Here is a 16,054-nt window from a genome sequence, read left to right as displayed (position 1 = left end):
TATTTTAAAATTTTAATAATCAACCGATCAGGAAAAGGACAAATTGACTAACATTTACAGACAAATTGACTAACATTTACAGACAAATTGACTAACATTTACAGACAAATTGACTAACATTTACAGACAAATTGCATATAGACGCATTTATCTGTGCTTTGTGTCTTTTTTTTTATATTAGTTGTATTTTGTACCGATATATTGAGTTAAGCCGATTGTCCGAGGTTATGGAGAGGATTGAGCGCTCACGAAAATGTTTAAACCCGCCCCATTCATTATGTGCCTGACCCAAGTCAGGAGCATGTATTTCAGAGGTTGTCGTTGGTTCATGTCTGTCCTATTTTCTGGGCCTTTTATAGACGAATATACGGTTTGAGCTTTTCTCGTTGTTGAAGGCTGTGCGATTACCTATAATTGCTTATATCCACGGCATTGTAATTTTGGAGGATATTTGTCACATTGACGATCATACCACATCTCCTTTCTTTAACACAACAAAACTTCATTGACAAATTGTATATAGACACAAAATGCCTAATTAGATTATTGTATGTAGACACATGTCTCTTGCTGAAGACCGTATGTTGACTTTAGACGTCTTGTTATCGTTGGGTTTGAAATAATCATTTGATTGAGAAAACAATCTTAAGTAAGCACAAGAAGATATATTTGGTATACTACCATTGGAAAGCAGCCCAAGAACACAATTAAACATGTCTGTTACTTGCACCTAACTAAAACTAGATCATGATTGACTAAATATGAACATGCTATACTGTATCGTTCATAATACTAAGTCACATACACTCCGAATTGGCCAGTGTGCATTCCAGACATTCGTTTTGTCAAATAAAAGTTTAGATTACTAATATTATCAAACTAGTTCAGAGAGGTACAAAACATGAAAATTTATGAGATTGATCAAGATTTCAATTTAAATAAAAATAAAAAAGCAATTAAAAAAATCAACAAATCTGCAAAGTAAAATTATGAATATTAAAAAGAAAAAAGAGGAACTTATGGAATATAGGAAACATGCACACTTCTTAATACTTCTGCCTAACGCTTAAGGAAAAAAGAAGTTCGTGATTAACTGTTTGAATACTATTTTCAAGGTAACATGTATACCTCTAAATACTTCTGCTAAAGCTTTCTGAACATGGAATTCAATAAGCCTTCTGTGTACTCTAGTATTCCCATCTACTTTCATCTTTATAGCGGACTGTATAAATCTGAAATAAAAAAGATGAATTATTCTAAAACTAAATGTGAAGTAATGATGCAAAATATGATAAATTACTTCAAAATAAGATTAATTTATTTGTCAATCTTCTGCTAAAAATTTTTATAAAAAACCTACCTGCTTAGATTTAGATAGATCATATATACTTTTACTTAGATGTCGGTAAATGTAATAGGAAATCCTGCATCTATCATGCTTTATCCTAATATAAGTTCAAATTCTTGCTATCCATTCCAAATTATTAGAATCTATCAAGTTGAATTAATCATGATACCATGGAGTAAATTAGATACCCCATTGGGAAAACTTCCTATAATATATGGCAAAATATGTACACCAAGCAGATGGAAAAAGTTTTTAAAAAATGACATAAAACAATGTTTACTTAATTAATATTGCTAAAATATACCAGTACGACAAATATTTTCCTTGCAGTTCGGTTTTTTTGTTATTTTACTTTTTAAATAGTCCTTAGCATAATAAATATACACACGCGTTTAACATTCAATAACAAGATTTAACAATTTGCAGAAGGAAGATATAGTATTATGATATGCTGGCAAAACCATTCAGGGGAAATTAGATTTCATATTTTAATTATTTCTTAACTCTATTTGGTAGTGATTCAATTGAAAATGAATGAAAATATTGCGTCAATCATTTTACTCATGTGATTTTATATACTTCGCGTCACGTGATTGAATAGTGTGTAGTGTGAAAAGTGTGGTATTACGAATGGTTTGTCGGTAAAATTGTATTTCTTCAATTACTTAACTCATGTGATTTTTATACATGTATTTCCTGTCTCGTGTCTAAATAATTGTTATGAATTAATGTAATTAGGTTCAATAAACATATATTCAGTTTTGGGGAAGTTATTTAGTAATTAGATTTATAAATTTCCCAAAGTTTTCCTCTCGTTATCATTTAACTTAAACAAAATGATGATTCAGCCTGTGATGTACATAGCATTTTCTGTTGTACCAATATGTTCCAAAGGTCCTAAATTAAAGCGCGTGACATGTTTGTCTTTATAAAAAGAGATGCGGGGTAAACTTCATGAGACAGTAACGGCTAAGGAGATGCGGGGTAAACTTCATGAGACAGTAACGGCTAAGGAGATGCGGGGTTAACTTCATGAGACAGTAACGGCTAAGGAGATGCGGGGTTAACTTCATGAGACAGTAACACCTAAGGACAAAAATAATCAAACGACATATGTCAAGACCGTTAAACAAATAAGTTGAACTGACAAAAACGTTTATAAACTGAACCAAAGAAAACCGTACACATTGTAAACTTTCCAGACAAGATGTACAACTTGGTTTTTAAAAAATACTTAGGATTGAAAGTTTGGCTGTAGCTGTAGAAACCTTATTACAGACGTGATATCATATCCTAATTTTGACAGTAATGTTGTTTAAAGAGCCTGCAAATTTAGATAAGATCCATGAAAACTTATTTATCCTTTCAATACACTTATTTTCAAGATTATGAATCAAATACTTTAGTAAAATATTGTATTAATAGTATCGTCTTTATCTGTAGTTGATTATGTTACCGGTATTAGAAAATTGAAACATACATAAATGTGTGTTGATAATCGGTTATGAACACTTATGGTCGTACATACTGTTGATACTTATATTTGGGCATTGAGTTACGTTTTTCTCAGAGTATTCAGAACTTTTTTACGCTAGTTGGATGTTTTCTGATGAATATACATACCATGTGAAAACATGATTGATGTATTAGCTGTTATTGACTTTCGATTTCTCTTAGATCTGTATTTTGTGTCTTTTGTCTTATTTATGACAAACTAAACTGTTTAGATATATCTCCAGAATGGCAAAATATATACAAACTAAACTGTTTAAATATATCTCCAGAATGGCAAAATATTTGAATAAAGAGTGAAAAGTGGAATAGTTTAATGCTGTTGAATTAGGTGATTGACTTCGACTATATGCATTATAACAATATCTGGAAGGTTTTAACATGGCATCTAATTCACAATACTCTTACAGTACACTTTTACATTGATTATAAAGCTCTGTTTTGATTGCTGATAGAACAAATGTTAGTCATTTTGAATCGGTTTTCGTGGAGCAATTGGCATACCCAACCATTATTATATGTGAATGTAATTTTCAAATTTTCTCACCCTGAAGCCCCTTGTATGCCTTGCGTTTGAAAATTTGAAGAAACAAAATCTTGGGTTTAAAATGTTGTTCATTATAGTATGTTTTGTTAGTCATATTAGTATAAACAATAATGTCATTACAGTTTTACCTGTTACACCCGTATTATTTATTTCTATCTGTCTTTATATGGTTGATTATTTTCAACAAAATATCCAGAATAATTTACCTTAGTCCTTTTTGATATTTTCCCTGTCGTATTATAAATCTTCCCAGAAATCCAAGTAAGGTCATATGATGGTACCCTGGATGGTCCCATGACATAGATTTAAATGCTTCCTGAAACAACTGGGTTACTTCCCGTCTATTTGTATCCACTGTTAAAGAAAATAAACTATCTCTGGTTAACGCTAGGTCATACGACGGGGGAAGACCTAATTAAATATATAATTACATGATTGTATACCTACAGTACACAAACCACTGCTAGCAATTTGAAATTTTGGGCGAGAAAAACTAACTCTAGTTTATCAATACAATCCCGTACGAAATAAGTAGTAGGATTCCACCTAGAAACTAGTAGGAATGTAGTAGGAATCTACCTAGAATCAAAGATTCTGTATAGAAAGTAGACGGACAGGGAAAATGAACAAAATTTTGACTGGATTTTTTTATCTTTTCACTAGCAAAATCCTACCTAGTAGGAATTTTAAAAGTCTGTATTGATTTTTTTCTGTTTTGAAAATCTTAAATGGGAATTTGGACAGAAAATATGATTAGATTATTCATTTTCCTACTACAAGATTCCTACCAGAATTAATTTATTCCTACTAGAAAATCTTTCTACATGGAATCTTTTTACTTATCTTAAACTGGATTCCTGTTTGCTAATAACACAAATTTTGCTGTGTTAAATGCAACGAAGTTCCAGTTCATAAATTCAAAAGTTGGAGGGTAAAAGAATGAAAAGTTGTGTTGGAACACAATGCTGCATGAGTCAAACAATTACAATATTGAAATATGAGAAAATATGGCTCATGTAGAGTGAAGGTAATTTTTATACTTTTAAGATGAAATTGTTGATCTGTTTGCCAATATATTTAGTAATCACTTAATTCAACAATAGTGCATAATTTTACACCTTATTTTTTCACAACTCTTCAATTTCATCTAATCAAAATTTTTGTCCATCTACATATATAACACAATTTCTAGCTTGGATATATCACAGTTTCATCATACATTTCAAAAGTCAACTTTTTTTAAATGAATATATTCCATGCATTTCCTTTGTTCTTTGTTGTTGAGATTCAAACTTAAATGATTGACCCAGTTATTTATTTGTAAATATACACTTACATTTTGTATATTTTTAGAATCCTACTAGAAAATATTTTTTTATAGGTGGAATTTTGAAAAATTCCTACCAGGTTTTCTAGTAGGAATTTTATTTTCCCGACAAATTATTCCTGCTAATTTGAATTTTGGGCTATTTTCTGTGTGGATTCCTACTACTGTCTGACTAGAATATAACTCTTTTCTGTTAGGAATTCAATGCAATATTCCTACTATAATCCGTGTACATTCTGTGTAGAATATTTCATACGGGGTATTACAGTAGTCCCTCATTTCATAAAATGGGTGCCAAAAACTAAATACACGTGGTACTGTTAGAAACTTTTATATCGTATGAAAACCGATTTCCATTTTGAGGTATGTGTCATTATTACTTATAAATCTGTCGTGCTATCGAAACATTGGTTCCCTTTATTTAACATATTCATTGATTCGGAATATTATATCTACTTATATATATTATAATATATCAGAATTAAATACAATTAAAACTTGCTACATTACTAATTTTACGTTTTTTGGTTAGCAACTAGGGAGCTACCATTTGATTTTTATGGGGTGGGGGGTCTAGGATGAAATTTGGGAAAAAAGGCAGGACAGGAGTTTTTAGTTAAAAAAAAGCAGAATGAGCAACTTTGCAAAAAAAAAAGGCAGGATGACAATTTATGTAAAAAAGTCAGGATAAACTAATAAAAAAAAGGCAGCATAGAAATTACAACTACAAAAAATGCAGGACAACATTTTTCATCCTAGCTCCCCCTCCATAAAAATCAAATGCTAGCTCCCTTAGACAAGAGTCCTTGCATTTGAATATGGCTGTATAAAAAGTACAAATACAAAGTTAGGTTTGATTTTTGACGTTAATTACCAAGTTCAACTTTTTGGGGGGTTCGTTTTGCTCAGTCTCTACTGTTCTGTGTTGTGTCTTGTATACTGTTGTTTGTTTTTTCATCTTTTTCATTTTTTGCCATAGCGTTGTCAGTTTATTTTCGACTTATGAGTTTAAATATCACTTTGGTATCGTTCGCCTTTCATTTCCATCACTGCGATGATATTGAAATAATGCAAAACCGATTTCAACGTCTTATAAACGGCAATATGATGTTCCTATTATGTCTGTTTTGGTAGCTCACACAATTTTGTCAATATAACGGAACTATAAACAACCATCATACAAGTGGGAGGTTGAGATAGCTATAAAATCAGGTTTATCTCATCATTTTCCTCCGAAAATGCCTGTACCAAGTCAGGAATATGGAAGTTTTTTTTTTTTTACTTGTTCCTTTGATTCGTCTGTTTTTATAGACCTCCCCCTTTTTGAACTTGCCTTGGAGTACGGTATTTTTGTTATACTTTTTTCAAAGTGTAGACTACTTTTATGTCATTCGGTCTCTGGTGGAGAGTTGTCTCAATGGCAATAATACCACATATTCTTATTTTTATGACAGATGTCCATAACTGATTTGCGTTTGGGTTACGAAATTTGTAATAATTTGGAAGACAATAAAAACAAAGCAGTATATTAACCTTTCATCTGTGTCATTGCTTGGGCCAGAAACATTTTGAGTATGTAAATTTCCTCAGGTTTCCCATATTGTTCTGCTGCATTGAGTAGATGATTGTAAAAATCTTTGACTTGCTCTACAGGAAAACATTTGATGAAAAGCTCTTCAGCTTCACTGACTGCCTAATGAAATCAGAAAAATATAACATTTGATGAAAAACTCTTCAGCTTCACAGATTGCCTTATGAAATCAGAAAAATATAACATTTGATGAAAAACTCTTCAGCTTCACTGACTGCCTAATGAAATCAGAAAAATATAATATTTGATGAAAAACTCTTCAGCTTCACAGATTGCCTTATGAAATCAGAAAAATATAACATTTGATGAAAAACTCTTCAGCTTCACTGACTGCCTAATGAAATCAGAAAAATATAATATTTGATGAAAAACTCTTCAGCTTCACAGATTGCCTTATGAAATCAGACAAATATAACATTTGATGAAAAACTCTTCAGCTTCACTGACTGCCTAATGAAATAAGAAAAATTTAACATTTGATGAAAAACTCTTCATATTCACTGACTGCCTAATGAAATCAGAAAAATATAACATTTGATGAAAAGCTCTTCAGCTTCACTGACTGCCTTGTGAAATCAGAAAAACACATAACATTTATCAGATGGACATATTTCTTCCTTTGTTTTTAGAAATATAATTCAATACGTCATGAAATAAGGCTTTAATATTTTCCATAAACTAAATCTTATATGATATAAAAATTACATTATTTGATTATGAATTTATGGTAAAAGAAAAACTGATCATTTGTTCGACAATATTGGAATCAAGAAATTGTTTTACTATAGGCTCTTACACTATGTTCAAAAAGTTGAAATTAATCAATATGCCGTCCGTATCAACCCGAAACACCAATATGCTCCACAGAGCTTTCTGAGAGGGATTATGCTGGTTGAGGACTGAAATGTTGAATGATACTGAAAAGCCAAATAACATACAATTTATATCATACTTAAAAATAAATGTATTTCACGTGACATAACGTAATACAGACGAAATACTGAATTTTTTGGAGAGCATCTGCAGTCGTGACTGACATCGATATCATCACGGATGGCTGATAAATAACGCTCGCCATTGATTGTATTCAACATATAATTTACTTGTATTTAATTAAGAACTTTACTATTGTTAAGAGCTAATATGTATAGGGCTTAATTCTAAATTAAGGGGGGCAAAGGTTATTCCAATAAGAATACAAAAAAAAAACTCTTCAGCTTCACTGACTGCCTAATGAAATCAGAAAAATATAACATTTGATGAAAAGCTCTTCAGCTTCACTGACTGCCTAATGAAATCAGAAAGATATAACATTTGATGAAAAACTCTTCAGCTTCACAGACTACCTAATGGAATCAGAAAAATATAACATTTGATGAAAAGCTCTTCAGCTTCACTGAATGCCTAATGAAATCAGAAAGATATAACATTTGATGAAAAACTCTTCAGCTTCACAGATTGCCTAATGAAATAAGAAAGATATAACATTTGATGAAAAACTCTTCAGCTTCACTGACTGCCTAATGAAATCAGAAAAATATAACATTTGATGAAAAGCTCTTCAGCTTCACTGAATGCCTAATGAAATCAGAAAGATATAACATTTGATGAAAAACTCTTCAGCTTCACAGATTGCCTAATGAAATCAGAAAGATATAACATTTGATGAAAAACTCTTCAGCTTCACTGACTGCCTAATGGAAATCAGAAAAATATAACATTTGATGAAAAGCTCTTCAGCTTCACTGAATGCCTAATGAAATCAGAAAGATATAACATTTGATGAAAAACTCTTCAGCTTCACAGATTGCCTAATGAAATCAGAAAGATATAACATTTGATGAGTTCAGACAACACCTTATTTCTAGAAAACATATTGTTCTGTGATACAATGAAGGAATGGTAGAACATATAGAAGATGTTATCATCTTTATGGAAGTGCATTGTGTGTGTAGTATAATCAGTAACAATCGTTCTGTATCAGACATCCGTATGGCTGACATAAAGCAGCATGATTGACAAATTAACACCATGTATGACATAACAGAATGCCTGGCATAATAAAAACATATTCCTGGCATAGTAACAACATGATACTGACATAACAACAACATGCATGGCATAATAATAGCATGTCTAACTTAATAACAGCATACCTGACATAATAACAACATGCCAGACTTAATATTATCAGGGCTAAAATTGCGCGGGAAAATAGTGATGGTATCAGAATGCACTGCAGATGATTACGACAATGATTACACTTACTTTCATCAGAACTGTAAAAATATCCTCTGTACAGTGTATAGCCTGCTGTAACAGCTGCTTCATATTGGCATAATCGTGATGGAAATATTCTACTACACTTTTATGAGAATCTTTATACAATTTACTGTCAACAGTTACCATGAGGTCAACAAAAAACTTAACAAATCTCAGTCTTACGAGATCGGAAGTTGAAAAATTCGGACTCTCATCAATACAAGCCCTGAGTAATGGATTCATCGAAAACAAATGGGTTTCTTTGTCAAACTCCAGGACGGAAGAGTCTCTCAGAGGTATAATCTGAAGGGTTGTTTCATATGACTTTTTATGACCTAAGACAGCTTGTAATGCCTCTTTTGAAAATGACCCCTGGAGCAACGTTAAATCGTGAACTGATGATTGCAGACTGGATGGAAGTCTTTCCAGAAGCTTTTGTACTTTCACTCTCAAGTGTTCGTTCTGAGCTACTAAATTGGATGAGAACAAATCTAATGCATTTTTTGGGTCGCAGAGTAAGTTAGCTAAGTATTTAGGTTTGATTATGTAGTCTGGGTGCATTAAAATACTGGCTGCTTCTAAGACCAAACCAGGAGTACAGTGACACCCATTCACTATTTCTCTTTCTGTATCTGCGAAATCTGTATCTGGAGCTGCTTTACGCAATAACGATATAGCTTCCGGTTCTGGTAATCTGAGAAGGGAAACATAACGTACTTTATAACCCACATTTATATTCAAACGTATTTCACTACTTAACAACAAGAAGGTATTCGATGAGCACCGTAAGATTTTAGAACACATATCCGAAAACTTTTCCAATGCTACATTGATTTCTTTGTCAAATATAAAATTATCAAGCTTTGTAAACGTCAAAAGCACATAATTGTTCGGTTTTGTGTGAGATTTGATAACTCGGATTATTTGGTTTTCACTGAGTTTTGCGGATTCAGAAAACCCATCTTCTGGCAGTGAATCGATTACATGTTCTAAAAAGTTCTCCCATGAACGTATATATTTACATGAAATTTGTCCAATATGAAGATTACTATTTTTTTCCTTTTCATTTTCGTCGTCTAATTCTTCACAAATCTAAAATAAAACGAACAGAAGAGATATTTCAAATTGTAGAACAATCAATAAATACTAATATTCATACATGTATTTTGACAATGCACAAGGCCATGCTTTTCTCTGACTGTTAATGACGTATTTACACTGAATCTATTGGATGTGAACTGATTGAAAGAGGTAGGGCCAATTTCCCCTGAAATTTTTTCACAGAAGGGCCAATTTCAAAAAAGTGCTGAAGAATAAAATTTACGATAAAAACATGAAATAAAAATGTTTTTTGGTCAATACCTCGATTTTTATGTATTATGTTATTCTATTGATAGTCTGAATACACATGGTTCATTTATTTGTTAGAATTGGCTTTGAAATAGCTTTCTGAAAATGTACATTGAGCCTTGTATTTTTGTCTTTTTAGAAATATTTGATAATGTCGTAGGGTTATATGAGAGAAATTTTGAAATCCGCTACAGAATAATCACCATCGTTTTTTCCAACAAAGAGTATCATTTGTATGGCAGGATAGGAATGTGAGTTCTCCCATGTTTTGGTTTGGTTTGTGTGGATAGGAATGTGAGTTCCCCCATGTTTTGGTTTGGTTCGTGTGGATAGGAATGTGAGTTCCCTCATGTTTTAGTTTGGTTCGTGTGGATAGGAATGTGAGTTCCCCCATGTTTTGGTTTGGTTCGTGATCAATCTCATGTTTTCTGTTAAGTGTTTTGTTGACTTTTTGTTTGTTTATTAGGCCAGTATATCTTTATTCAGTGTTACCGGTGAAAAGTTGCGGAATCCTTTGTGTGTCAAATTTGTATTAGCAAACACCTTATGCACTATCCTAGTTCTTTTCTTAGGAAAATGCCTGTACCAAGTCAGGAATATGACAGTTGTTTTTCACTTGTTCCGTTGATTGATAGCGTTTGATATTGTAAGTTTTTATGGACTTCCTCTTTTCAAATTTACTTTGGAGTTCAGTATTTTTGTTATACTTTTTTAGTAAGGTAAATGAATATTAAATGATAGTCCTTGAACTTTCCTAATCCGATCATAAATTGTGATAAATATTTTCGTAAACTGCTCAATGTGCATACATTAAGCTTCAGATGTATATCACTAATGTGCCATAATACTATAATACAGCTATTCTTTACTTAAATTTTCACACATATCGGAATTTAAGATACACGATCTGCTATATGGATGACAAGACTTAGGCAGGTAAAGATCAGTCCAAATCTTTTAGTAACTAAAGTACTACGAGCAGAGTTCACAAAATAATACCTCCGTACCTTGCGAAGTCAATGGTTATGTTAGGAGAAACCCGAAATAAATGCAAAAACAAAATAGGAGGTGCATTATATGGTGAAGAATCTATGCTTTGATAAGGGAAACCCCAAAAATATTCGGACAAAAATTAAAGTAGGAGTGGCATTATTTAGTTAAGATTCTGAGAAAGTTTCATTGAATTATGATCAGGAGTTTAAAAGAAGAAGATACAATGTTTACTACAGTATGCAAATATGACGAATTCTGTGTCCATGTCACCCTAAAGTAACCCCCAAAAATCATTCCGATGAATAAAAGATGGAAAGCACATCATGCGAGTAGGATTTTGTAAGGTTTTCACAAAATTATGCTAAATGGTTAAGGAGCATTCGCGGATACAAAAGTGAGACAGAAGGACGAACGAGCGGACAGACGGACGGACTCCCAAATCACGATATACTGCATGTTTTCGAAAGCTGGGGAATAATAATCCGATTATATATTGTGATACAAAAATTTCTATTCTACTCAATGATCATGCAGTCAGTTTCAGATTTCTATCTGTAAAGTGCCATTACACTAAAATCAAGTTATTTTTTAGATTAAATCTTCACACTTTTTATCGGAATTTGATATACAAGATCTGTTTTATAAAATGAAAAGACTAAGCCCGTTACAGATAAGTGAAAATCTTTAGTTCTACATGTACTGCGAGTAAAGGTAAAAAAAAGATACCTCGCATCTTGCATAGAACATGCTCTGGTAAGGGAAAACCTAAAATAATTCGGACCAAAAACGTTTTTGGTTGGGTTTATGTCGTTCTATCTTTAGTTTGGTTTTTTGTGTGTCGTTTTTAAGACTGTTGTCTGACTGTTGTTTTAATTTCATTCTTTTCTTTGTTCTTCGTTTGGTGCTGGTGTTGTCTGTCTCAAGCTTTCATCGACTTACAGTTTTTGCTTGCCCTGCTCCTTTTTTCAATAATTGGTTTTTCAGCATTTTCTGTGTCTGCTGCTTCCAACTTTTATAATTCATTATGGGGATCCCATATGTTTCTATACTAATAGTCCTAAACGATTCAACATAGATGAATAATACGTTTGCAGGACACTATTCTTGATTATAATCGGTATGATTTCGAGTAGAAAGGAAAAGACAGATATTAAGAAAATAAGGAGATAGAAAACCCTTTAGGTCAAGGTATGACAGACAACGTCATGGACAAATGGCAAAAATACACAAGTTCAATCAACAAAATGCTTCTCGACAATAAAATAATGAGTAACAAGAATCCTATCAATAACTTAGACTGATCTCCACCAGTGACACCAGTCATGTAGTTTAAATTCAAATTAGCTAGTAACACGACATATATTTGCAACAGGTCATACTGGTGTTGTGGTGAGTGGTGAAAAAGAGTTCCAATTAAATATCACGCACCTGTTGGATTAGTCTCTGTTTACCAATACATGGTGCACCGGATATCTGTACAATACGATTTTTTCTTTTCTTAAAGCATGTCTTTATTTCCTCGCGTTCCCGGAATCTACCAATAAAAGGTAGTCTTCCATCGTCCTCGCTGCCAGGTTCGCCAATGTCCTCCGTTATAAACATGCTACTAATTCATCGAATAATCTGTAATAACAGTTTGCTTTTAAAGTATCACATGTATATTTTTTACACAAATTGTATTTGAAAGTTTAAGTTTTCTGATTGAATGGAAATATTAGTTATTAGTAAGCATACGAACATCAAGGAGGGATTCAAAAATTGAAAAACATTTACATGATCATTACAGTTTTAAAATCATTATTATGATATATTATTTGATTTTATCTCATAAAGCATATCAACTTACCCATGTTACCTACACCAAGCTTCACACCTACAGGAGTAACATCATTACTTATATGTCAATATCATTCAGAGCCACAAAGGACACGTCTTACATGTATATCTAAAATCTCAATCTGCAGGAAAAACATATGTCAACCTTGTAACCATTAGTCTGAAATAAATGAAATACAAAAATACAAAACTGTGTTTTAAGTTTATAATAAGGGTAGTCATTGACGCCGAATAGACAAGAAAGTCAACTATATGTTGTCATTTACACATTCACACCGGTCAATTGAAACAACAGGTGTCAACAAAAAAACTATTGCCGCGTACGGATTTTCACACGAACTTGGATCAGATCATAATGAATTTTAGTTATCCTTGCCTGGATGTATTTAGAATTCCCATTGAGACAACATCCCAACGACACAAAACATCAAACGACATAATAAAAAAAATGAACAAGTCAATACAATTTAACATACTACAGTTTTGAAATGAAACGTTCCATGTTATTTAAACATAAAATAAGACGGAAGAATATCCTACATTAGAAAATTAAGATACTGGAATTAACTGGTTAAATGTTTGTTAAAAACGAATAAAAAAAGAAATCTCAAATGATGGTGTTTTCACTGTTGTTTTTTATTGCCATAATGGTGGATATTTCTTTTTGCTTAACAGTTCATTTTGGGGTCATATATTGACTATAAAAGTCCTAGATTTAAACAACTAAAGCTTCAAGTGCTGGGTGTAAATTGCAAGATAAAAACAATGTATGTACATTGTTGGAAATATAAAATGTATTTTTACTCGCTACGAAACAGGAGAAAAGCTGGGCGAGCCTCGCTTTTCGTCCTGCTTCTAAAGCTCGAACATATACATTTTATATTTTCCACCAATGTACATAATATATATATATATATATATATATATATATATATATATATATATATATATATATAAACAAGTCTAAATTGAAAACAACGTTCATACCTATGATTGTGTTGGATAAAAACTGCAATTTTTATACGTGTGCATGCAAAACAAATGTCTTGTTAGAGGGGTCTAAATACAGCACAAACAACATTTTCCAAAAGACCAAAAAAAGTGAAAAAGTATATTTTAACTAAATGCATTTGACTAACAGGTCGAACAACAAATGTTCTTAAACCCTGCTGACTGCCATTGGCGATTGCCAAATAAACGGATCACCGATGTAATAAATGGATCTTAATTATAAATTTAATACTAAACAGAAAACAATAAACTTGCGGAAAAGATGATATACCGCAAACAAAAGGTGCAAAGGTTTTTGTACACCATATATATATATATGTCATGAATACACACATGTATTCTTTGAATGAAATGATTTCTTCACAGCATAATAACTGACGAAATGTCAAAGTCCTTGTGTACATTGTTTGTTAGACATATCTTACCAGGTATAACCAATGATTACTGGCTTTAACTACAAGTCAATATAACATGTAAACCCCAAAGCAACCGACACATTTTCTCTTGAATTTTTGTTATTGTTGGTCAAAACTGGACCAAATGGACAGTGTGATTTTTTCTCGACAATTATTGTTAAGAATAAAATCTCTTTAGGATAAAACAGTAGTTCAATTGGAACCGAAACTTGCAACGTGTATTTAGTATAATGATGATGATCTCTTTAAGGTCGAGTAACTATATATCTTTGTATATTCTAAATTGATTGACTGTCTGTAGTCAACTTTGCCTGAATTGAATAGCGAGATAGAAAAAAAGTTAAAATGAGAGATCCAAGTCTGATTTAAAAATTGTGTTTGATAAGAAGTAAAACACTATACTGAAGGGAAGTCTTAAACAATTTTTGTAAGGACCAGCCATGTTTAAATTGGATCTTTTCTAAGTTTCCTTTCACTGTCATTTTTATTCCCTATTTGATCCTATTTATACAGACTAGATGCACTGAACTTGGCGCTCACAACTATTCTGTGTGTCAGGTACTAAACAGGATATCTCATCACGAATATGTATGTATATGTAATATTTCCCACTGGACGTAACAGCCATCGACCAATGAAACAAGATTAGATATTTATGCCTATTCTGTCTGTTTTAACGTTTTTTCGGCAAAAAAAGATGAGAAAATGAATGTCTGATATTAATAAGATTCCGTCTTGACCCGTCAAAAAATATTTACCTGGATCAATCTAAATTAGTTTTATCAAATACGTCAGTTAAGATTCTTACTTTGAAGTATATAGATATATCAGAGTAGATGATAGTAGCATTGTGTCTATATTGACCTCTTGAACTCGTTATGTTATTTATGTCGTAAAGTTGGTTGTTGTCTAATCGACATATACCCCTGTTTATCCATTTCTACATATGTATATAATGATTCTCCTTGTGAATTTGAAACCCCATCTTTGTACAGATGGTTACAGTTTATAGATTAAATTATTGTAAATATGATAAATTAAATCCTTACCTGCATTGAGTTCACATTGTATTACAAACACACTTACATAGTCACAAGAGTGTAAATTTTAACTTCCGCGTTATACATTAAAACAGGTTTATTAGGGTTTTAAAATTCCCGATTTTAAAATTATTGAACTTACAAAAATAAGTTAACCCGGTTCTTTTACATACAGCCAATGAACTAACCGTTGTTAAGCCCCCTTACAGCAGTATTAGACATTTTACGGTTTTATGAGAGTTCTTATTGTCAAACCTAAGTATTCTCTGATGTCTGTTAAACGTATTTGTGATTTATTATGCGCGCATGGAGGGGGGCAAGGGGGTCCTTTTTGTTTCGTTTGGTAGCTTTTTCTCATAGAGATTTTTGGCGCGCTCATAGGTGGAGGAGAGGAGGATGAACTCGAAACATCATGTATATTTCGAAAAAGATTAGTTGTGTTTCGACTCTACAAAAGGCTAAATAATCCATTTCATTACCCCATGTATTTCTTAAGGAAATAAAAATTCTTCCCTTTTGCTTTCATTCCGTCCCTTTTTCCCAAAGGGTCAAGTGAGCTATGCTCATCACGTGGCGGTCGTCGTCCGCTGTCTATTAACTTTACGCTCATCTTTGGTGTATCTAGTTTTAACAAAAATATGTCCGATGATCCAGTTTTCCATCCAACACGACCGACATTGATATAAATAGAACTTAGGTGTAAAACTCAAGTTTTGTCTATCACCTTAGAAACCGCTATAGAAAGGAGAAAAGATGACATGGGTTGAAATTCTCAGAATGTTCAGATCTACTTCTGTATTTTTACATCAAAACTTTCAGTT

At 32.2% G+C, this 16,054-nt stretch overlaps 1 protein-coding gene across 3 annotated transcripts in view; it reads right to left on the bottom strand.

The window, feature by feature from the left end:
- Positions 1–15,492, bottom strand: part of LOC127729459 (uncharacterized) — a 36,763-nt gene extending 21,271 nt beyond the window's left edge. Inside the window, exons 1-7 of one of the 3 annotated variants that reach the window (XM_052237279.1) lie at positions 15,376–15,492; positions 12,777–12,926; positions 12,359–12,553; positions 8,594–9,679; positions 6,268–6,427; positions 3,614–3,761; positions 1,129–1,232 (exon numbers count right to left, since the gene is read on the bottom strand). In XM_052237279.1, the coding sequence (XP_052093239.1) occupies positions 1,129–1,232; positions 3,614–3,761; positions 6,268–6,427; positions 8,594–9,679; positions 12,359–12,532 (1,672 nt within the window). In that variant the 5' untranslated portion in view covers positions 12,533–12,553; positions 12,777–12,926; positions 15,376–15,492. Of the gene's footprint in view, positions 1–1,128; positions 1,233–3,613; positions 3,762–6,267; positions 6,428–8,593; positions 9,680–12,358; positions 12,554–12,776; positions 12,927–15,242; positions 15,335–15,375 lie in introns of those variants that run through there. The other 2 variants (XM_052237278.1, XM_052237280.1) reach the window with 2 other exon arrangements.
- Between the last annotated feature and the right edge of the window lie 562 nt (positions 15,493–16,054).

This window comes from Mytilus californianus, unplaced genomic scaffold (assembly GCF_021869535.1).
Source record: "Mytilus californianus isolate M0D057914Y unplaced genomic scaffold, xbMytCali1.0.p SCAF_2, whole genome shotgun sequence".
NCBI classification, from domain to species: Eukaryota; Metazoa; Mollusca; class Bivalvia; order Mytilida; family Mytilidae; genus Mytilus; species Mytilus californianus.
This window is presented reverse-complemented; position numbering and strand designations above follow the sequence as displayed.